This window comes from Calypte anna, chromosome 4B (genome assembly GCF_003957555.1).
Source record: "Calypte anna isolate BGI_N300 chromosome 4B, bCalAnn1_v1.p, whole genome shotgun sequence".
Lineage (NCBI taxonomy): Eukaryota > Metazoa > Chordata > Aves > Apodiformes > Trochilidae > Calypte > Calypte anna.
In genome coordinates, this window is record NC_044249.1 from 23,117,717 (window position 1) to 23,140,557 (window position 22,841).

Genomic DNA, 22,841 nt, shown 5'->3' on the forward strand with positions numbered 1-22,841 from the left:
GAGCGGGTGGGGACCGGATGGTGTTGCTGTGCCCATGGTGTCTTCATGGTGTGGTGAACCATGGCGGGCCGGAGCTGTGGGGACCGGCTGCCGTCTTGCCCCGAGGTTCTGGCAGTACTGGGGGCTCGGGCCAGGGCCTGTTCCCTGCCCCAGGTGACAGCAGTTTGGGCTGCTGGTCCTCGCCAGAGCTGTGGGCATGTGGCAGGCTGTGCCGTGCTACCCCGAATCTCCCAGCGCCGAGTGATTTATGGCCGGGGAAGCATGGCGCAGACGGATCGGGCCATAAAACCAGGGCAGGAAGTCGCCAAACTTCAAAGGCTGCGCAGGGCTGGGGATGCAACAATGGTGGGGTTGGCTGGCACCACGGCACAGACCACACCACGGCACGGCACCCACCCATGGCACCCACACATGGCACCAGCACTGGCTTGGGGGTTCCCACGAACCCATCTGGCACCCCCACATGCGAGCACTCCACCCCTGTGTGCATCCCACATATGCATCCCATGTGAACCCCACGCACATCCCATGTGCATGTGCCATTCACATCCCATGCCTGCAGCCGGTGCCTTGAGCCTCCTCCGCGGTGGTCACAGCTGCGTGGCCAGTGGTCTTTGCTGGGGCAGTGGTCCCACGCTGTGCAGCCCCCCTCTGCTGGGCTGGCGGCACGCAGGAAGGCCGGGGGGTGGGGGTGTGGGCAGCCGTGGCCATGCAGACAAAGGGCCGGAGGAAGCACCGGCAGCCAAGATAAACCGGGAAAAGCGAGGGGGTGCCCTCCAGCCCGCTCCCACGGCCCTGCTGTACCATGAGGGGGGCTGGAGGAGCCTGGCCCCAGTGCCCTGTTTGCCGGGGGCACCCGCCCCGTCACTGCACAGCAGCTGGAGGATGCCGGCTCTGGGCCCATGGAGTGCTGGCCTCCCCCCAGCCAAGTCCCTGGACTTGCTGCAGCCCCTCATCTGCAGGAAGATGCCCCCTCTCTTCACCCCTTATTCCCACGGTGCCAGGGCATCTCGGTGCCAGTGCTGGGGCCCGCATGTGTGGTGAAGTGGCAGGATGCAGGGTGCTGCCTCGGCGCGGGGCATGGTGGGGCCGGTGGGTGCCGGAGGGCAGGCGGGCACAGCATGCCGGCCCGCCAGGACCACGCAGTGTCGTTTGAAGACGATCAGGCGGTGACAGGAATTAAATTGTGTTTTGATTTTCTCATTAGCCTAATCTCCAGCGTGCCTCGTTACGGGGTAATTTCCCGGCACCAACATGACAGCTCATTCCCATCCTGACAGCCATATGCCAGCGGGCCTGGCCAGGGTGGCAACGTGCCCGGGTGGGCCTGGTGGGTGCCATGGGGTGGGCTGCGGTGTGGGAGTGGGTCAGGGTGGCAGTGTCCAGGCCCCTGCACATGTACCCCCGTGGTGCCCACCCATCTGGTGCCGGGGGCGCCGTGCCGGGTGCTGGCAGGTCCCACTATGCCACAGGCTGGCAGCTGAGTGGGGCCCCGCGGTGCGGCCTGGCAGCATGGTGCTGCCATGTCGGGTCTGGAGTCTGGAGGGTGCGTGGATGCCCTGGGAACCTGTTCCAGAGCACGCGTATGTCCCCGGCGCTGCCCCCTGGCCCCGGCGATGGGGTGTGAAGGCGGTGGCAGGCGACGGCGGCTCATTTGTCTCTGTCAGGAGCCGTCACGGGAGATGGTGCTGCCGGAGCGTGGCAGGGACGGCGCAGACGGGGGTGCTCAGCACCTCTCCACGGCCCCACTCACATGGACCACGGGCCACGGCCGGTGCCAGCAACATATGCCGACTGCCTGGGTGACATCGGGAGTCTTGCCCCCGTGGGACGAGCCAGTCCCCTCACTGAGCAACCCTGGAGCACCCCTGAGACCCGCCTGCACCGCAGGACCTCGGCATAGCCAGAGCACCCCCACGGATGGAGCACCCCCACAGCAGCAGGTCCTTCCCCGGCATCACCCCATGGGGCTGAGGTGGGGGCTGGGGTCCCTTCATCCCGTATCTGGGCCCCTTACTGTCCTCGGGACCCTCGGGGCTGGGGGTGCCAGAGCCGAAATCACTCCAAGGACCTGGGGATAGGGAGGGGGGGCTCCCCACGTGACCAAGCAGTTCCCGCGGGTCCCGCCCCCTTCCACTACGGGCCTTGCTCTGACCCGACGTGCCCAGGTGCCCCCGAGCTCGGCTGTGTATTCCCCACCGCTCCCCGGGCCAGGAATGAGGGGAACGGGGGGCTCAGGTTTCCCTCTCTGCCGGGCTGGAGCCTGGGGCCATTAGCCCCCTGGGAGCATGACGGGGGGGTGGGATATCAAAGCTCCTTCGTCCCTCATTAACGGGCATGACCGAGGCTGCAGCCAGGTCCCGCCGGCCCCGCGGCCGCGCTGAGGGTGCAGGACTCCCCCCCAGCACCTGTCCCTGGCCCGCTGACCCCTCAGGGGGGTTCCAGGAACAGTCAACGGACACGAAGGGTCTCCCTGAACCCCAGAGAGCATCTGGCACTCCGGGGACCCCTCTGAATCCTCTCCCCGCAGCTGGTCCTGCTCCTCGGGCTCCCCCTGGACCTCCTCGAGCCCCCAAGCTCCCTCCGATCCCACCCTGCACTATGGGGCTCCCCACACCCCCAGTTTCAGGAGGGGGCAGGGTACAATGCCAGCAGCCCCGGATGGTGATGGGGCCAGATTGCGGGCAGGGGTCTGCTGGCACCGACCCCCACCCCCGCTGACGTCCCGACGGGGGCTCATTTACCAACGTCAGCCCCGCAGTTGGTTTGAATTAGGCGCTGATAAGTGAGGGGGCGAGGAGCTGGGGAGTTGCGGGGGGGTCTCGGCCTCGCTCACGCTTCCTGCTCTGCCGTCTGGAACCGGCTGCCAGAGCCGCTGCTGAAAGACGGGGGCAGCCCCCACATCGCCCCCCCCCTCACCCGTCTGTCCACCCTCTCGCTCCCACGGCCGCGCTGCGACCCTCGCCCTCCCCCCCGCCCCCATCCCTATTGCGCCGGGGGGTGCCGGGGAGCGGGTGGGCGACGGATAGAGCGCTGCTGCCCCCGGCCAGACCCTGCCGGAGGGGGTTGGTGAGCCCGGGGGCGTACACAGCTTCCCCCGCTCCCACCAGTCGGAAGAACCTCACCCGGCGGCCACGGTCCCCCGTCCCGAGACGAGCGGCGCAGCCCCTGGCCCCCGCCCGTGTTTCCCCAGGTCCTTAGCGGGGACTTTGGGCACATGGGGGGGCCGCGGCCGCCCCCGAGTGAGGGATGGCCGACAGCTGGGCCGGGAGAGGGGCTGGTAACCGGATCCCCCAGCGGTGGCTCGCGGGGTCCCGGGCGCGGGGTCAGCGGCGGTGCGGGATTGGGGGTGAGGGACGGGACACGGCCCGCGCCGGGGGTGGGTGAGCACGGGGCTTCCGAGGGGGTCAGTGCCACCTCCACCGAGGCTGGCGGGTCCCAGGACACCAGGCTCGGGGGAGAGTAGGAGGGTGGCGGCCGCAGCAGGACCGAGACACGCGGACATCTGTGTCACCCCCCCCATGGCACCCAGCGCCCTGTCCCGCGATCGGGGCCCCTCAGAGCCGCTTTCCCTGGGGTGGGGTTCGAGATCCGACACCTGTTCCCTGCTAGGAGCGGGGTTGCAGCCCCGCACTGAGGGGGACCCCGCACCAGCAGCTGGGCCGGGGGCAGCCACACGCTCACAACCCGTGCCCCGCGCTCCGGCAGCAGCCCAGATGGCTGCGATATTGTCCCCACAATAGATGGCTAATTAGGCAAGCGCTGGGGAGCTGGGGGTGGAGGGACGCCCCGTGTGTGTTCCCCCCCTGCTCAGGCAATCAACGGGCCCATGACTTCATTACGGCTCATTATGCACGGGCCGTGGGGGCCTCCGCCAGCCCCTGATTTCACATCGCCCCTCATTGGGATTCTGGCCCTGGCGGCGGAGCGGGGGAGCCGGGACGTGCTCGGGGGGGGTGTCGGGACATGCGCCAGGCAGCCGTGACGGTGATTAATCTGCCGAGCGCCCGCACAACTGTGCTCGTGTCGGGGGAGCTGGGCCGTCCATCCCCCCCTCGCACTGCCGGCAACAGGGAAGGGGGCTGCATCCCCGGCCTGAAACCCATAGCCTGGCCCCCAACCAAAGTGCACCTTACAACCCACCCCCCCAGTACTGAATCTGATTCCCAGAGCCCCTCGCAGTCCCCCCACTGCATCCCACAGTCCACCACACTCCCCAGCACCAGCCCTGGTGCAACACCACTCCTGGAGGTACTGGTGGGGAGGGGGGGGGGGCTCAGGAAGGTCCCCAGATCCACCCTCCCCAAGACCCCATTAGTGTCCCCCCCCCAGCACAGAGTAGGGACCAGTGAAAGATTTTCCAGTTTTATTCAAAAAATAAACTCAAGCAGGAGGGGTATTAAGTTAAGGGGAAGGGGGGTGGGGGGCAGGAACAGGGCTGCACTCCGGGGGGGCAGCGCCCACCCCCAGCCCCTACCTCCTCTTGTCCTTGATGCTGTAGTGCAGCACGAGGGGTGCAGGCTGCAAGGCAAGGGGGGGCAGTCAGGGTAGCTGGGACACCCTGATACCCCCCCATCCCAGGGCAGACCCCTTGTACCCCACCCCAGGACCTTGGGGCATGGGGGGAAGGGGCAAAATGCTCTCCTCCCCACAGGACTGGCCCTGCAGGAAAGCCTCGGTGCCACGCCATGAACTTTTCCAACACACTTCTGGGAGCGGCCCCCCTGGCCCTGACCCAACGGGAGCCATTTTTGCTCCAGTGAGTGACATCAACCATCCTAGAGTCACCGATTTCCCACTCCACGTCCCCGCACCCCCATGCCAAGCCCCCCCCCCCCCAGCCTGGGCTGGTGTCCCCAAGGGGGGTGGGTGCCCACCTTGCCAAACCAGCGTGAGAGCCAGAGCTGCTTCATTGTCATCTGGTCGGGGAGTGCCTCGTTGTTGAACAGGATCTGCACCTACCCAGGGGAAGGCTGTGTCAAGGCAGGCCCATGACTGCCCCTGAGACCCCTCCACCCCTTTGCTAGAGCCCCCAACTCACGTGCTGCAGAGGCAGCCCCAGGCGGTGGCACAGGACCCTCCGCAGGTGTCGGATCTGTGCCCGCACAGAGCACCTCACATACTTCTGCTGTGGGGGGCAGAGGGAGGGGGGTCAGGGAGGGGCAGCGGCCCCCAAGCCCTGTGGGACCCCTTTGCAAGGCCCCAGTTTCCCATGGCCCACCCTGCCTGGGACCCCACACACCAAGCCAAGCCCAGAGCAGGGACTGTAGGGCCAGGCTGTGGCAGAGCCAGGGGGGTCAGGGATCAGAAAGGTGAGGTGGTGTGTGCAGGGACTCCCGCTCACCTGCAGCATGGCCTTGCCCTTGTCCTTGCTGGAGCTACAAGGGAGAGAGAAGGGTCAGCATGACAGCTTCAGCACAGGAAGGGGGGGATCACAGGCTGGACCCCCTCCCTGGGGCACCGCCCAGTGTGGAGGAGCCTCCTGCCCTCCCTGGTGCTCCCCCCACCTGGCACACACACACACTGAGCCAGGGACGGCTAGGGGAATGGGAGGCAGGGTGGGGGTCTGGCAGCTGAGCTGCAGCCATCGATCCCATCGCAGACCCCGGAGCTGCCATGGATTGAGCAGCAGCTGCGCAGCGCCTGCCCGGCAGCCAGCGACACCAGGGGGGCTGCAGCACGGGGGGGACATGGGGGTGAAGCAGTGGGAGCCCCCACAAACACCAAACCCCCCAGACTCACCTCTGCTTCTCCAGGCAGAGCGAGACGTGCTCATCGTAGCGGAAATAGTGTGCACGGGAGTGATCGAATGTGCTGTAGGGCAAACCCAGGGGGTCGCCCCCAACCGTGTCTGGGAAAGGTGGGAAGGGGGGAGCAGTCAGTTCCCCCACCCCAGCCACCTCCCACAGACCACCCCCCACCCAGGTTCCCCCTGCCTGCCCACCCACCCTCACTGCTGGGATGTGTCACCCGGTCCAGGCCGCGGGACTGGTAGAACTCCCGGATCCGTTTCTCCTCACCTGCAGAGAGGTCAGAGCTGCTCAGGGACCCCCGCCATGGCCCTCATCTCCTGCGGGGATCCCTGGGCTGCCCTCAGCACATCCCACTGCTCCAATCTCAATGTGGCAACACAGCTGACCACCATCAGCCTGGCCCCCATTCCTGTTTGCCTCCTCAGTGTCCTGTCAGGGTCTCCAGCAAGCCACCATCATGGCCTGGGGGTCCCCACCATCCCTCACACCTTTCCCCATCTCTCTTTTCCCAGGAGCAGACACACCAGGCCCCCACTGGGTGTTTGCTGTCCCTCCTTGGCTGGCTGACATTTCCAGAGGTGTCCCCAGCACCATCCCCCTCTGTCCCCATCCCCCTCCTGAGTGACAGCAGCTCCTCGGGAGGGGGGGCCGCCCTCCCCTCATGGCTGCTCGGCATTCACCGCGCTGCCGCTCAGCACCAGGCTCTAGGGATGCAGCTGGTAGAGGCAGCTCTAGCTCTTGTGCCCACAGCTCTGAGGGGATCAAACACATCCCAAAAGTGTTGTGCTCTCCCCACATGGTTTCTGGGAACAGTGGGTGCAGGGGCTCCTGGGGACACTCACTCTCCTGCAGGCCAGGCACCAGCTTGTAGACGATGTCCTGCATGACACGGTCCAGTTTGAGGTTGAGCAGTGGCTGTGTCTCGTGGATCTTGGTGTTGCACATGGGGCAGTACTTGCTGGTCTGCAGGTACTTGACGATGCAGCTTTTGCAGACTGCACCCAGAGGGAGGGGAATCAGACACGTCTCCTCAGACCCCCCGGGCAGAAGCCAACATCCCCTCCAGGGGTCTGCCAGCCCCCACCTAGGGGGTCAGGGGTGGCTCCCCACACTGGGGACTCACAGGTGTGCAGGCACTCGGTGATGGTGGTGGCGTCAATGAAGTACCCGGCGCAGAGGCAGCACACGATGTGCTCGTTCAGCTCCTTCATCTTCACCTTCACCTCCTCCTGTGCAAAGTCCCCCTCACCGTCACCCCCGCTTTTCTCCCCACCGCCCCTCCTCACCCCAGAGACACGCTGCCAGCCCCACAGCCCCCGTCTGCCTGCAGAGCCCTTGCCCACCCCACGGACACGCTGCCCACCCCATGGTCAGCAGGACCCTCCCGTGGGGCCGATCCCCCGCGGACAGGCACAGCAGGGGGCACAGGGGGCTGCTTTCCCCTTGCATGGGCAGTGGGACACTGCAAGGCGACACCAGGTGACCTCGCCCTGGTCTCGCCCCGGAGCTCAGCTGCCACCTTGATGGGGTGTGGGGGTACAGGGACGGCCCCTCCCCAGGGAAGCCGTGTGGGGGTACAGGGGGTGTCGCGACTAAATACCCGGATCTGGCCCCGCCCCCTTATCTGCCCCGCCCATTCCACTCGTGGGCGGTCCCGGCGCCTGCGCCGAGCGGCCACACGGCGCCTGCGCGGCCCCCTCGTTCCCCGAGCGGCGGCGGTGCGGATCCCCCCCCCCCCTCCGCTCCCCGGCCCCTTTCCGCCCACGCATGCGCCAGCCCGGTGCCGCCGCCCGCCGCCGCCGCCGCTCGCCTCGTTCCGGAGCGGGTCCATCTTGTAGACGGCTTGGAGCTGGTTCCGCAGCCGCATGGCGATCGCCATCGGGCCCCCCTGAGGAGGAGACGCCATCTTAGAACCTCCTCCGCCTACCCGCTCACTTCCGGGTTCGGGGCGGGGCCGCCGCCGCCGCCCCCCGCCCCGGGACTACAGCTCCCGCCTGGCCCCGCGCGCCGCCGGGCATGCCGGGAAGGGACGGACCGTCCCGGAGCGCGGCCGCCACCTGCTGGGCGAGCGGGGAGAGCGGCCTCCAGCCCGGGCTGATCCCAGACCCCGGCCCCGGCAACCCCGTCCGGTCCGGCTCTGACCGAGGGGTCCTCGTCGCCCCTGTGCAGGCCCGCGCCCGGACGGGCCCCGAACCTCGGGCCCGCTGTGGGGAGAGAGTGTGTCCTGCCCCGCCGGCGGGGCGCGTTCATGTGACAGCAGCCGCCAATCGGAGAGCGCGGTGGCTGCGCGTGGTGCCGCGTGCCGCCGGCAGAGGGCAGCAGAGCCCCTGGGACCGGGCGGGACCGGGCGGGACCGGGCGGGGGCTCCTCTGTTCCCAGGGGCCCCGAGGTGGGGCTGAGCTCCCTAAGCCCCTCTGGGCTTTGGGGATGGCCCGGTCCGTGCTCCGGGGAGGTTACCCCCATTAGTGATCCTTCCGGTCTGGGGCACGAGGGGCCAAGGAACCCTCGTGGAGGGCTGGGGAGGGGGGCAGTGAGCCCCATGGCGGAGCTGTGGGGCACGGCCCCCCATGGCATGGCTAGGGGACAGGGATCTCCTTGGCAGAGAACGAGGGGGCACAGAGGGGGCAGTGGGTGCAGGGGGCAGGGGCGGGTGGGAAGTGGGAGAGGTTGTGCCGGGGGGCAGAGGGGAACAGCCCCCCAAGCGGGTAGCGGTGTCCAGGGGGGCCCTGGGGTACCCGGTCCGGGGTTGCTGCGTCCCGGGTCGCTTCTCCGGCGCTTCTGGAGCCGCGTTAATGGGGGTGATTGGATCAGGGCTCTGGAGGGGAAGAAGCGGCCCCGCTAATGCAAAGCAGAAGCTGCCCAGGGCAGTAATGGCTCGTTACGGTTACGCTGATTGCTCCAATCCCCGGCAACAAGTGTCGTCTGGGGAGACGGCGGGGCCGCCGGGGCTGGCGGGGGGGCTCCTGCAGTGGGGGGGCCCCGGCGGGGGCGGTGCGACCACCGGCCGGGTTGCACCCGCCGCCTGACCGGCAGTACACACACCTCCCGCACCCCTCCTTGCTCCGCGCTCCCGGAAGGCTCCGTGCGGGGAGGAAATGCCGAAGAAGCCGAAACGACCCCGGCCCACCGACCAGGTCGTTTCGAGACCCGACAAGGAATCTTCTCGGCACGGAGCTCCCCAGCACACTCCGCCGCTTGGCCCGGGGACCCCGGGATGGACCTAGTCCTTGTCCTGCTCCTTCTCCCAGTCAGGCACCTGTGTCCCAGCCCTGTCATCCGAGCCCCTCCAGGTCCCAGACAGCCTGTTGTGGCCCGGTCCCGCTGACCCTGGCCGGCTCGGCCCCCCAGGCCGACCCGAGCGGTTCAGCTGGGCCCCGTCCGGTGGCATCTGTGTCCCCCGATGTCCCCCTGCATGTTCCCGACGTGTCAAACCCCAGTCCCAGCCTCCTGCCAGGGGCCAAGCAAGGTGCGTGGCCGGGCCCCAGCACCCAGTGCCGGGGCACCCGTGAGCAGGGGCGGGCAGGACCACCCCGGAATGAGGGTGGTCCCCCGGACTAGCCCACCCCCCCCCTCCCCGCTGCAGGCTGAAGCCTGCCTGCTCTGACCCCCTCCTGGCCGCGGGGGGGGACGTGGTGCCGGGACCAGGTGACCCCACTCCTGGGGAGGAACTGGTCCATCTGTGCCTGCCAGGACCAGTTCCTGGGAGGGTCCGGGGGCTGCGGGGGTCACAGCCGGCCAGGGGGAGGGGGCTATGGGGGTCACAGCCGGGCCAGCACAGCCCTGCGGCGAGACCACATCGCTCACTGCCAAAGCTCGGTTTACCCAGCAGCGCCACTGTGCCGGCACCGGCACCAGCGCCGGCAGCACGGGGAGCCCTGAGCACTGCCCAGACGCGGGCACCCCCTGCTCTTCCCCTTGCGCCCCCGTGTTCCCTCGTGTGTCCCCCTGTCCCAGGCCAGTGGGATGGGAAGGCCATGGCGGTGATGGTAGACCCCCGGGTATGGGTCCCCCAAGGATGAGGGGCTGTGGGCGGCTTGGGGTACCACCCTTGCTCCCCGCTGGTGCTGGGCACATGGGCCAGGGGTCCTGGCAGCCAGCCCTCCCTGGGACCATGTTTGCCAGCTTGGCACGTGAGCACAGTTCCATCTCTCTGTAAATAATTAATGCCCGGGCGGCAGCCGGCACTTCCCCCAGCCCAGAGAGGCTGGGGGGCCGGGCAGGCCGGTGCTTTTAGCTCAGACCTGCTCAGATATTCAGCTCCATTTCCGCTGCGGGGCTGCGCGGGGCCTGGGCGTCTCTTTCTGGTAAGCGATGAGGGGGCTTTCCCAACCGGGAACTTCATCCGGGGCAAGCGAGGCTGGTTCTGAGGCTGGACACACTCATGACCGCAGTGGGTGCAAGGCAGCAGCACTCCAGCCCTTCCAGGGCAAGTGAGAGGGGGTCTGAGGCCAGGCCTGGCCCAGGGCAACAGGAGCTGAGTGGGCAGAGTGGGGCAAGGGCAGCAGTGGGGACACACCAGCCCCAACTCCCCACCCCGGCGTGACAGTACTGTGGCCACTGGCTGGGAGCTTTCCACACTGAGGTGGTCGCAGGGGGTCCTGTGGTGGTGGGACCATGGCAGGGTCAGTACCAGCAGGTCTGGGATCAGGCAGGGTAGGCATGGCAGGCAGGGTGACAGGGCAGGTTCAGGGGGCAGCATGGGCAGGGTCCTGGCAGGCTGCAGGGTGGCTGGGTGGTTATGAACTGAACTCCTGTCTAATGCACCCGATTGGATTTGCAGAATCCAATTACCTGCCCTCAGCCCTTGATAACAAGGTTCTGAGCGACGGCTTCTGTCAACGGCCCCGCGGCCACCACTGCCACCACAACTGCCACCGGCACCACCACGAGCACCCACCGCTGCCCCTGCTCGCCAGAACAGGCAGCACCGGCGCCCCCAGCCCAGGGTAGGACCCCGGGCAGGCTCTCCGTCAGCCCTGGGCCAGGACCTCCTGGGAGAGGAGGCAGGGATGGAGATAGCGGTCCAGGGACCCCGGGGACCACCCGGCACAGCCAAGGAAGCCAGAGCCTGGGAGAGGATCTCTGCTAGTCCCAGGCACACCGACCCCCGTGCCTGCCCGCTCTCCCCACCCCCCCTGCTCTCTGCTTCACCTCCCACCCCTCTTCCATCACCCTGGTGCTGGCCATGGCAGGTGCCCCCCACCCGCAGGCAGCAATCACCGCCCGCACCTCCTCTCCAGCCCCATGCCCACGGCAGCCGCTGGGTGGGTTTGGGCTGGGGGTGGGGGCTCACCCGCAGCCCCAGCCCGAGCTCCCCGCTCCTTGGCACCCATCTCCTCCTCGAGGAAGCCGCGCAGACGCAGCCAGTCACCGGGGCGGCTCCAGCGGTCGGTGCCTCGGGAGCCCCCGTACCGGCTGTCGGGGCCGCCCCTCACCCTGCACGGTGCCCGGCACCCGCTGAAGCCCCGTCCCAGCCCCGTCCTGGTTCTCGCGGTGGGGCCGGGGGGATGCTCACCCGCCGGCTGCCACTCTCGTCCCCCTGCACCTTGCTCGGGTGCCGGCGCCCAGCCCGGGGCGGGCGGCGAGGGGCACCGGGAGTGTTTCATGCGGTTAAGAAGTGTCTGATTGAAGCAGGAGGCGCCAGCAGCTCCCCCGGGAGCCGCAAGCCAAGGACTGGAGGACCAAATGCAGGCTAAAGTAATCCAATCTGGGCTGGCTTCATCTAATTAGCCCAGAATTAACCCAGCAGCCAGAGAGGAGCTGACTGTCCCTACAGTTTGCCAGCGGGTTTGGGGGGGAAGTGGGAGGAAGAAGGGGACGTCCAGCGGTAATGAGATTAGGGGGGGGAGCAGGCGGGAGAGGGCGGCTTGTCAGCATCTCCCCGGTGGTAGTAACATGGGGCCCTGCCAGGCCTCGGGCTCATAATGGCCACTCGCTGGCCGGGCCACTGGCTGCCATCCACCAAGGCAGGCAGGGCCCGCTGCCATCACTCCTGCCCTGGCAGCAGCACCTGAGAGTGACCACGGGAATGGGGACATTGGCATGGCCGGTCTGTGGGGACACAGTGGTGTGCGTGGCTGCAATTGGCAGCCCCGGGGTCATGGGCACCCGCTGGCATGGTGGGGGACATGGGGAGGGGCTGGAGAACCCCCAACAGTACCTAGAATGGTTGCAGGGACAGGCAATGCCACCAATGGGACCCCCATCGTGGAGTAGGGCTGGGGCCATACCCCAACATGCCCCCCCATCTCCTCCCAGGTCAGCTCTGGGGTGTGTTGGGGGACACAAATTGGTGGGATGCTGGGATGCAGCTCCTGTCAGCTGGTGCGGCTCAGATAGTGGCAGGGCCCAGGCAGAGTCTGGTGGCCAAAGGCTGATTTCACGCCTAAAAGGGGGCAAATGGTTTCTGCTGCATCTCCTCCAAATCCCATTCACCCTGGTGTTTGATCATACTCCTGCCCTGGTGAGGGGATATGTCCCCTGTGTGTGTGGCTCCCAGATCCAGCCCGTGGGGCAGGAGGGGCACACAGGGGTGTGCTGTGGCCAAGGAGTGGGCAGTGGGTCTGTACCGGGCCACTGGGTGGTCCCAGCTCTCCCAGTACTGGTCTGCGGGGGTCCCCCTGCTGGAGGTCTTGCTGGCTGTGCGGTGCCAGGCTCGGGGCAGAGCTGGAGGCTGGGCGCCTGCCTGTGCCCCTGCCTGGGGACAGTGGCTCTGGTTGACTGGGGGACAACCTCCTTCCAGCTGCTGGTGGCCCAAAGGCGACAGGGCCAACGGCACGCGGAGGTGGCAGCAGGGAGCCCTGGGGCCGCTGGGGTCCCTAGCAGGGTGCACCCACAGCCTGGGTGGCACGGGGATTGCCCGCTCTCTGAGCACCCTCAGTCCCGATCCCCGCCTGCAGAGCCCTCCCGTCCTCCCTGAGGTGGGGTCCCGCCCTGAGGGGGGGTCGGGGCGAGCACCCGCCCGGCAAGGCCCCAGTAGCCCCCTGGGCGTGGGGCGGACCCTGGTGGAGGCAGGCGCCTCCTGAGCTGGTGTCGCCCCCGGCCCCGTCACCTTGCCCCCCAATCCATCTCCCGGGACCGGCAGCATTCCAGCCCCTGGGCACGGCAAACATCTGCCTCCTGCTCCAGGTTTAATTAACCTGCCGCCCCTCCCTCCCCCCCGCACCCGGCATTTCCTCCCCGACACCGCTTGGGGCTCGGGCAGGCGCCGACGGGGCCTGGGACAACGCCAACACCGGTATCGACACTGGCACCAATGGCAACACCGGCACCAACACCGGAGCCAACACTCATACTACCATCAGCACCGACACCAACCCCAGCACCATCCCCAATACTACCATCAACACCAGCACAGACACCTGTGCCGGTTGTGCCTGGTGGGCCCCGGTGAGCCCGTTTGCCACGGTAGGCCTGCGGCAGTCTCCAGACGGGAGCAGCACAGCCACAGCACCGGGCAGGTTTCCCCCGGCACCTGCTGGGCCGTCAGCAAGAAGCCGGGAAGCTCCCAGAGCTCTGCCCGGCAGGGTCCCGGTGCTACGGGCTTGCCCCTCTGCCCCCACCCCCCGGCCCAGAAGGACGGTGAGTGCCGGGACAGTCACCCCACACTGCAGTGGGTCCAGCTGAGCCCGGATCACCCGGTGCCCCGAGGACGTGCCCTGTCGGGTGCCCCCCGGGTGCCCCCGGGATGTGGCAGCTGCAGCTCCCGGTGCTGCCGTGATTTACAGGCACAGGCCCCGGTAATGTCATTTGCCCCAGACCGGTGGCGCCAGGGTGGCCGGGTAGGCGCCCCCACCACCGGTCCCTGCCCCGGAACTGTGACCCACCGCCTCGAGGCTGCTGCCCGCCAGGAGCAGGGCCCCGCAGCCTCGGAGCCACCGGGACCTACCCTCGGGGCCAGACCCACCGCTTGTGATGTGGCTGTCCCGATAGTCGCCGGGAGGCCCGTGCCGGTCCGTGCTACTCGCCGGTAGCGGTTACGACTCGCCTGCAGAGCGGGGCCGGTCCGCGGGCCGGGGCCGAGCCAGACCCCCGTCCGTAGCACTCCTGGGTGCAGCAACTGGGCCCACTCCTGCGAGCCAGGTACGAGTGTTCCGGCGGGATGGGCTGGACTCCGTGCACGGGAGCGCCCGGCCGGAGGAACCATGGTTCATCACCCGGGAACAGCGGGCTCAGTGGTAAAGGGATCCGTCACTTAGGAACGGCGGATCCCTGGAAACGGGGTCCGTGCTACCGGCATCGGCGGGTCTGTGTGAACCCGAGTCCAGCAATGGTGAACAGCGGGTCCCGGGCAACGGGAACTGCAGGTTCAGTGGGAACGAGATACATGACCCAGGAACGGCGGGTCAGTGGAAAGCAGGGTCCGTGCTACCGGGAAAGAAGAGTCAGGCAAAGGCCCCGGGAAGGGCGGGTCGGGGTAACCGGGATCCGTGTCCCCGGTAGCATGGACCCACGCTACCGGAAAGGGCGTATGGGTCGATGTCCTGAGAATGACGGGTCGGGGGCAGCGGGATCTGTACCACCGGGACCGGCGGCGGGGTCCGTACCCAGGAACCGGCGGCTCAGGGAAACCGCGATCGGTCCGTCAGCGGCGGGTCGGGGCAAACGCCGCGTCCTTGCCCCGGGAGTGGTGGCTCCGGGGGCTGCTCGCTCGGCGGTGGCTGGGCTCGGTGCGCCCTGGAAGCGTCGGGCGCGATGCCGGTCCGTGCTCCCCGGAACCCACAGCCCCGCGACCCCGGGATAACGGGAGGGCCCCGGCTCTGCCTTGGGCGGGCGAGTGGCGGCCCCGGCCATGCCGCTCGGAGATCCCCGACGCCGCCGGGAAGCGGAGAGACGCCGGTATCGCGGCGGCTCCGATGGGCCACGCATTGCCGCTTTGTTGCTGCCAGTCTGGCGGCTGCCCCGGCCACGGGGAACTGGGGCTAGGGGCGTCCTGGGGCCGGGCAGGGTGCCGTACGGGGCGCTCGGGATCGGACAGTGCAGCTGCGGAGCCGGTGCGGGAGCCCCGGCGGGTGGTGAACCAGGCGAGGCGGCGGTGGTGGCCGTGATGGGGGCTGGGGGGGCCGGTGTCGGGGCGTGTCCCCGGGATGCGGTAGCCCCCGCCCCCGGGGGCGCTGGTCTGTCAGTCACGGGGCGCGGCCGCCAATCAGGGGGCGGTCGATCGGGATTTTGGCAGGTCCAGATGGAGCGCGGCAGAAAAGCGCGCGCCGCTGGGGCCCTCCGCGCACCCGAGCTCCCACGGGCCATGCCCCGCACCAGCACCCTGCCCCGGACCCCACCCCGGCACCGGAGCCTGCCCAAGCCCCTGCACCGGTCCCGCCGGGCCCACCCCGGCCACCCCGAGCCCGCTGCCCCCGCTGCTGCCCCCCGCAGACCCCTGGCCATGCCCGCGCCCCGGCGGCTCTGAGCACGACCCGGCCATGGAGACGGCGGGGCTGGCGCGGGAAGCCAGCGGCCAGGTCCCCCCCCCGCCCCACGAGCCCATCAGCTTCGGCATCGACCAGATCCTCGGCGGCCCCGAGCCCGGGGGCGGCGGCGGCGGGGGACCGTCCCGGGCCGGGGGGGACCCCGACTACGGGCTGTACGGCGGCGGCTACGGCCCCCCCTCCTGCTCTCTCGGCTCTTACAACCTCAACATGAGCATGAACGTGAGCGTCAACGTGACTCCCGCTCCCGCCGCGCCGCCCGCAGGGGTCATCCGCGTCCCAGCGCACCGGCCCGCAGCCGCCGCCCCGCCGCCGGTGCCTGGGCTCTCGGGGCTCACTTTCCCCTGGATGGAGACGACGCGTCGGATCGCCAAGGACCGGCTCTCAGGTGAGCGCGGCGGGACGGCTACCGACAGTACCAACGGCTCCGACGGCTCTGGTGGCCGCGGGGATCGGCCAGGGTGGGCCGGGACCGTGCGCTCCGCCGGTTCCGTAGCGCGAGGTCTTCGCCCGTCCCCTTCGCGACCCGCTCCACCGTGCCCGGGCCAGGCTCTCGCCGCCGTCGGGGCCCGCAGGGAACGGCTTGGGGCTAGCGCAGACACCGGCAGCTTAACCGCGGCCCCGCGCCGGCTCCCGGCTGCTCTGAGCGGTGCCCGAGGATCCCGCCGTGCTCCAGCCTCCGGCTCCACTCCCTGCCCTGTCCCTTCCCTGGAACTGGGTGCACAGGGCTCCGGCTTCATCCCACCCGTGGCGGGGACGCTGACGGGGGCTGCGGTGTGGGGGACTCTGTCGGGAGTGGGGTGCAGGGACTCGCCGTGGGGCAAAACCCACCCATGTGTGGAGCTGGGTGAGGGAGCAGGTGCCCCTGTGCCGTGGGGATGTGTGCAGGCAGGGGCGGTGGCTGGTGGTGGGTGACTGTGGGACACATCTATGGGATGCCTGGGGATGGGATTTGGAGACCCCCGTTTGTGGGGATGGACACAGAACACAGGGTGTGGGGTGGCTGGGCCAGTGTGTGGCAGGTGGTGACACAGGTGTTGGGGAGGCGATGCAGAGTGACAGTGCTGACGGTGGGGCTGGGGGCTGAGTGCCCATGGTTGGGGCTGGAACACCCAGTACTGGGGCCAGGGTGCTGATTGCTGCAACCCAGAGAAGAAGGTGTGGGGTGCTGTGTCTGGGGGGTGGGTAGTGGGGCTGCACACCGGGTACAGGAGGCTGCCTGGAGACCCTGGCCTGGCTCGACTCATTCTGGCTCCTTCCCAAGATGGCGGCGCTGCCACGTCCTCAGCGCACGTCTCCATGCAGGGACGAGGCTGGGGGCCACGCAGGGCTGGGGGGCAAGTGCTGGCCATAGGGGCACTGGGGCCATATGGGATAGGAGGCCGGGGGCCATGGCAGCCCCGCCCAAGCGCCATCAGAGCCGTGTTCACCTCCTGGCCCACCCCGCCATGATTGTGGTGATGAAGCACCGTCCCTGCACAGGGTGGTGGGTGACGTCCCCATCTCCTGCCTGGCGCCAGGGGTGGGTGGATGGGGTGGCCCCTCCCCAGCACGGGGTCTCCCACCACAGCCATCACTCAGCGCCATTGGCCTTGGGGTGGTCTGCGGGGCCGTCAGCATCTGTTCCTGGTGAGGGGCCGCCCCTCCTGGGGAGGGGGCATGGGGGCCTCTGTTTACCCCTGACTGCACAGCTCCAATTGCGTCAACCGTGTCCGCCGCCACCAGCGGGCAGCTTGGACCCCTGCCCACGCCACTGGTTGGTTGCTGGTGGCAGGGAGGGTCTGGCCTCACTGGGTGGGTCTTCTGGGCACCAGCTGCCCCTGGGCGTCTGCCCCACATCCCCGTAGTGTGGGATGCAGGGGCCCCATGGTGGCCCCATGGGCCTGGCCATGTGCAGCCTTGCCCATGCATTGCTGCAGTGCCGTGGCTCAGCCATGGGCTGCCAGGTGGAGCAGGAGGGGAGTGAGAGGTGGGGGCTGCACCCCACCAAACTCTCACCTTCCTCCATGCTGCTTCACTGCCCTGACACTCTCTGGGCTCTGAGCACAGGGTCCTTGCGGTGCAAGGACAGCCCTTTCCCCAGTCCAGGCACCTGGGCAGCTGGTTGCAGCCAACATGGATGCTGCCAGAATACTGGGGGACACTGGCCAGTTCCCGATGGCTTCTAGGGTCCTGTCCCCTGCCTGGAGAAACTCCTTCAGGGCTATGGCAGAGCTTGATGTGAGGGGAGGGGTGGGCTTGTGCTCCTAGGGCCTCACTGGACTACCACACTAGTCCCAGGCTGGTCCTGCCCAGCCACCCCACTGCTGGGCTGGGAAGCAATGGGGCTGTGGGGTAGGGCTGGGCCCTCCAGCATATCGGGAGCTGCCCCCCATGTCTCTGATACTCGGCGTCTCCTCTGTGCCAGGCAGCACTGGCATCCCCCTGCCCTCAGAGGTCCCACCCCCCCATTCCTGAGCTCCTTCCCCCTGGGCTCTGTGCAGGGCAGGGTGCTCAGCCCATGGTCCCCCTGAGCTGCTCCTCACCCTGCTCTGCCCGCAGCCGCTCTGTCTCCCTTTGCGGCCACCCGGCGCATCGGGCACCCCTACCAGAACCGCACGCCGCCCAAGCGGAAGAAGCCGCGTACCTCCTTCAGCCGGGTGCAGATCTGTGAGCTGGAGAAGCGCTTCCACCGCCAGAAGTATCTGGCCTCGGCTGAGAGAGCCACCCTGGCCAAGGCCCTCAAAATGACGGATGCCCAGGTCAAGACCTGGTTCCAGAACCGCCGCACCAAGTGGAGGTAATGGTACTCCCCAGCTGTTCCCACCCTGCTCCCTATGGCTGTCAAACCCTGGGGGAGGCTGGGCTGGCGTGGGACAAGTCATCTTTCCCTGGTGTGTCCCCTCTGCCTGGTGGGGAGAGGCACTGTGGTGCCGGGGAGGGATGGGATGGACAGGGGTTGTAGGGTGTCATGGACCAGTGCACTGCGGTGCTGAGGGATGAGGTGTGGGGAGAAGGCTGTGGGGCATTGCCAGTCTGGCACACATCAGTACTGAGGGGGGAACAGGCTGGGGGTAGAGGTTTTGCCCATGCAGGGGGTTGGAACTGGATGATCTGGTCCCTCTTGCAACCCAGTCCATGTGGTGGTTCCATGGGGTATCCCTGCCATGGCACACAGCAGTGCTGAGGGAAGGATGGGGTGGTGGGGGCATTGCCACCCCAGCAGACAGCAGTGACAGCAGTGGAACAGGCTGTGGGGTGCAGACCACAGGGCATTGCCAGGCAGGCGGTGGTGGCCGTGCCGTGCAGTGTGGGACGTGGTGTGTGTTGGCAGGAGGCAGACGGCAGAGGAGCGCGAGGCGGAGCGGCAGCAGGCAAACCGCCTGATGCTGCACCTGCAGCAAGAGGCCTTCCAGAAGAGCCTGAACCAGCCACTGCCCCAGGACCCCCTCTGCATGCACAACTCCTCCCTCTACGCCCTGCAGAACCTCCAGCCCTGGGCTGAGGACAACAAGGTGACATCCGTCTCAGGGGTGGCCTCTGTGGTGTGAGGTCCCTGGGGGCTGTGGACGTGCCGGGAAGTGGCGGGGGGCAGCAGGAGCTTGGGGGGGGTCTGAGCCTAGCATCTCCAGCCCACAGCATGGAGAGGGCTGCCACTTCCCGGGAGTCCCCCATATTGGCAGCTCCTTCCCACTGCAGACCAACCCACCCAGGCCCCCTCAGTGCCCCCCAGACCCACAGCTGCCCCATAGCTCCCAGTGGGTGTGCATGCCCCTGTGGTTGGACTCAGAAGCTCTGCCTGGATCCCTGCCCGGAGCACAGCTGCCAGCAGCCCCCTGCACGGACCCTCTGGGGAGCTACATGCCCTCTGCAAGCCCAGGTCCCCCTTCCCATGGCCTCCCTCCTCTGGGGACAGCTTCTCAGGTGGTCCCTGCTCCAGACCTGCTACTCCCCCATCAGGGGCTCTCCCTGCCAGGCCCTGCTCATCCCAGGTTGCCTGCAGCCCCCAGCCCACCCAGGGCAGGCAGAGCAGGTTTTGGGGCAGCCTGCACCCAGGCCTCCCCTATTCTTGGTGCTGCGAGCTCCCCACCCTCACTGGCAGCCACTTAGGTGTCTACACCACCCACGTGCACTTGCCTTGGAGTTTGCCAGCTCCTGTTTCCAGCTGCAACTCCTGGGCTGGATGAGGAACCTGACCCCCTGCCCCCTGGACCCCTGAATGGAGGAGAACAGATGGACGGACTGGGCTTGTCTGCCCCATGGGCTGGGGTCCTCAGTGGTCCCAGCTTCACCAGTTTGCTGCTCCCTGTGCCCTTGGGCCTGTACATGCCCTCGTGTCACCCTACAACGGACTCAGAGTGTCACCCTGTGTCACCCCACGACAGACTTGGGGTGACCTGGCATCCCTTTCACCTTCTACCCCAAACGTGTGTGTCCCACAGCACACCCATAGGAAAGTCAATGGGGCTGCACCCCGCCCCCTCCAAACAAGTATCTTCCCCCCCTCTTTCCCAGTGACCTCCCCTTAACCCCACTCGCACCGTGGTCAGTGTGACCCCCGCCTGGGCCAGCTCCGGCCAGGGTCCCTGATTGATGATGAAGGGGTGGGGGGGCACAACGACCACCTCAGTGCCCCCTCCTACGCTGTCCATGGTGCTGTAGCAACGAGGCGGGAGGGTAAGGGCTCGCCCCCCCCGGTTGCTACCGGGAGGTGGCGGGCAATCGGTGCCGGTTCCCCGGCGGCGCGATTGGCTGCCGTTCCGTGACGCGGCTCCGTTTTACCGGGAGCGGACACGGACGGGCGGCGCCGCCGCAGAGCCGGCGGAATGAGCGCGGCTGAGGGCTGGCCTCGGTACCGGTGGGGGGTCGGGGAGGGCGGCGAGGCTGTGCTCCGTGCCCGTGCTGAGGCTGCCGGGTACCGGAGGCTGCTGCGTGCCCGGGCTGCCGAGGTGGAAGCGCTGCGAGGGGCGGTGGGGGCTTTGCACCGGCAGCTGGAGGGGCTGCGGGACCGGCGGAGCGGGGAGGTCGCCAAGTATCAGGTGCGGGGGAGTTCCACGGGATTGGGTTTGGGAAGGCGGGGTTGGATACTTGGGATGCGGGAATCGAGGCACGGGGGTGCGGGGCCTGGACGGCCGGAGGGGTGGGGGATTGGGTTGGGGTTGGGGAAGGGGCACAGGGGCCGGAGGGGCACGACAGAGGATGGGGGCTATCGGGATCGGGCTGGGGAGGGGAATTAGTGTCGGGGGGAAGACCGGGATCCAGGATGGGGCTGGGTAAGAGAGGCAGGGTCTGGGGGGGACGTCAGGGTGGGTTGGGGGAGGGGGCGCAGGGGCTAGCGATCAGGATGGAGCTGGGGTTCCACGGGTCCAGAAGGTGCGGGAGAATGGGGGCCAGGATGGGACTGGGGCAGAGGGTCTGCGTGGGATGGGGGTTCGAGTGGGGTTGGGAAGGGGAATCCATGCAGGCCGGGGGCTGGTCGAGGTCGGGGGTCTGTGGGGCACTGTGGGTCAGTCTGGGGGTCCACGTGAGGCTGGAGGCGGGTCAGGAGCTGGGGTCCAGGGATCCGATCGGGGCCGGGGGTCCCGGCCGGGGCGGAGGTCGGGCAGGGTTCCGTGTGGGGCCTCGGCGTTGCTGACGGCCCGGTGCAGGAGCGGGTGGCGGAGCTGGAGCGGGAGATCTGTGCAGCGGAGGCGGAGATGTGCCGGTGTCTGCGGGAGTACCCGGCGCTGCTGCGGCTGCGGATGGCGCTGGAGGCCGAGATCGCCGCGTACCGGTATGCGGGGGGGGGGGGGGGGTGGAGGGCGGGGAGGGTGCCAAGGGGCCGCGGGGCTCAGCCCGGGCCTGTCTCTTGCAGGGAGATGCTGGAGAGTGAAGAGCTGCGCCTGGGCTGCCTGGCCCCACCGTGACGGGACCCCCTGCCCCGCTGAGGGACCCCGGCAAAACCCCTAGATCCCCGGAATCCTCAGGGTCTCCTGAGCCCCCGCTCACCTGCCCACTGGACCCTCTGGACCCCTCTGGACTCCCGGAGTCACGGTCCTTCTAGGTCCTCCCCGGACTCCCCAGACTCCTGCCCTGGGAGACCCCGGCCCCCCCAAGAGGACAGTGCCTGTGGGGCCCCACACTCTCACCAGCCTCTCCGGAGCAGCCCTGGACTGGGGACCCGGGCTCGGCCCGCACGGGAGCATCTCAATAAAGCCCCGTTGCATCACCCGGAGCTCATCTATGGTGGGGGGCAGGAACCCCCGGGGCAGCTCTGTGCCATGGTCTCCATGGGAGCCTGGGCTGTGACCCGGGGGGGCTGCCTGGCCTTGGCTCCCTCCCATCCCTGTGCTAGGTGGGGCACATGGGGGGTCCCGGCCACTGACCCATGGTGGAGGGGACTGTGCCTCTGTAGGGGTTGAGACTCCCCAGTGCTGGCAAGTGTTCCTTGACCACCCACTTTGTAGCCATGTCCTGCCCCAGGGCTGTCACCTTTGGGGTCAGGCAGGGACAGGGGGTGCTGCACCCCAGGCTTTCCCCTGTGAGGAAGGGGTCAATTGGGGCATCTTGAGCACCCCCAGCACCCTCCCAGCGACTGACAGATATCTGTAGTGGTAAAGGGGCATCTTTACTGGAGGAAAAAAGCCTTTTCTGAACCACATGAGAGAGTAGGAATGTGGGTATAGGGTCCTGGTGGCTGCCACAAAGGGAGAATGCCCCTAGGCCCATCCATGCCCCTGCTCACGAGGGGTGGGGGACAGGTGTGGGGGACAAGGGAGTGTCCATATGGGCTCAGGGACAGTGCCGTTGAGTGGCCTTGGTGTCCTGCCAGGAAGTCCAGGGGCTCCAGCTGATGTGCACCTGCCACGTGTACACCCCCAGCCATGTCTCCTCTGTGCCCTCCACTTGCAAAGGGGCAGGATGAGGCAGTGAGGAGGGGTCTTTGCCTGGGCAGCTCCTGGGTGAAGGGACAGCGCTGGGCAGCTGTGATGTGCCAGAGCCTCCGGTGGTCCCACAAATGGTGCTGAGCCCCATCTGGCACAATGCCCCATGGGGTACATCCAGCTGCAGCCCCCACCCACCACAGGGCGAGGGGCCAGGGCAGCCCCTCCATGCCAAGGCCAGGCAGAGGGGGCAGAGGTGTGAGCTGCACCCCGCCACTCCCACTTCTGTACTGTCGGGTTCCTAGGAAGCAAAGCAAAAGTTGTGGCTGTGCAGAGGCTGTGGAGAGGCCCAGACCTCACCTTTCCACTCAGCCTTCGAGGTGCTGCAGAGGGGATGGGGCAGTGGAGCCTCCGGACCACTTACTGGGAAAAATAGAACCCCCGTACATGGCCTGGAGGGAGGGAGAGGCGGGGGGGGCAGCTGCTGGGACACAGCAGCCCCATGCTGAGGGCTCTGTCCTGGGGCTAGAGCTGGGGACCTTCAGGCCCCCCAGGCAGCAGCTCAGCCCATTGCCATGGTGCCAGGAGTTGGGAGAGAAGTGGGACTTGCTGGAAAGATGGAGACTTCAAGGCAGGAAAGGGGAGCCCGAGGGGAAAGGAAACACCTGCCCCTAGAGGAGCACCCATGCCCCGTCCTATCCCGGAGGTAGCAGGAGCTGCTGCGCATCCATCCGCCTGCCCTCGCCTGGGCTGCAGCTTCCCCATCGATTCTGCCGACGAGCCACAACCGTGGAAGGGAAGACCCAACCCAAAGGCCAGTG

The 22,841-nt window shown here is 68.0% G+C and overlaps 2 protein-coding genes across 4 annotated transcripts; one reads left to right on the plus strand and one right to left on the minus strand.

Moving 5' to 3' along the window:
• Positions 1–4,354: 4,354 nt before the first annotated feature.
• PCGF1 (polycomb group ring finger 1) lies at positions 4,355–7,690 on the minus strand. Of its 3 annotated transcripts, none has more exons than XM_030450617.1 (9): positions 7,564–7,690; positions 6,877–6,982; positions 6,596–6,748; positions 5,949–6,020; positions 5,743–5,851; positions 5,345–5,378; positions 5,042–5,128; positions 4,878–4,958; positions 4,355–4,521 (listed from the first exon to the last, which is right to left on the minus strand). In XM_030450617.1, the coding sequence occupies exons 1-9, from the start codon at positions 7,657–7,659 to the stop codon at positions 4,474–4,476; spliced, it is 786 nt and encodes a 261-aa protein (XP_030306477.1). In that variant the 5' UTR covers positions 7,660–7,690; the 3' UTR covers positions 4,355–4,473. The 3 variants fall into 3 exon arrangements, with proteins under 3 accessions (XP_030306477.1, XP_030306478.1, XP_030306479.1); XM_030450618.1 differs by having other exon boundaries at positions 4,361–4,521; positions 5,042–5,125; XM_030450619.1 differs by lacking the exon at positions 5,949–6,020 and having other exon boundaries at positions 4,361–4,521.
• Positions 7,691–9,504: 1,814 nt separating this feature from the next.
• Positions 9,505–21,299, plus strand: TLX2 (T cell leukemia homeobox 2). Its single transcript, XM_030450928.1, has 6 exons — positions 9,505–9,688; positions 10,577–10,699; positions 17,720–17,957; positions 18,492–18,672; positions 20,806–20,930; positions 21,012–21,299. The coding sequence occupies exons 1-6, from the start codon at positions 9,505–9,507 to the stop codon at positions 21,061–21,063; spliced, it is 903 nt and encodes a 300-aa protein (XP_030306788.1). The 3' UTR covers positions 21,064–21,299.
• Positions 21,300–22,841: the final 1,542 nt, after the last annotated feature.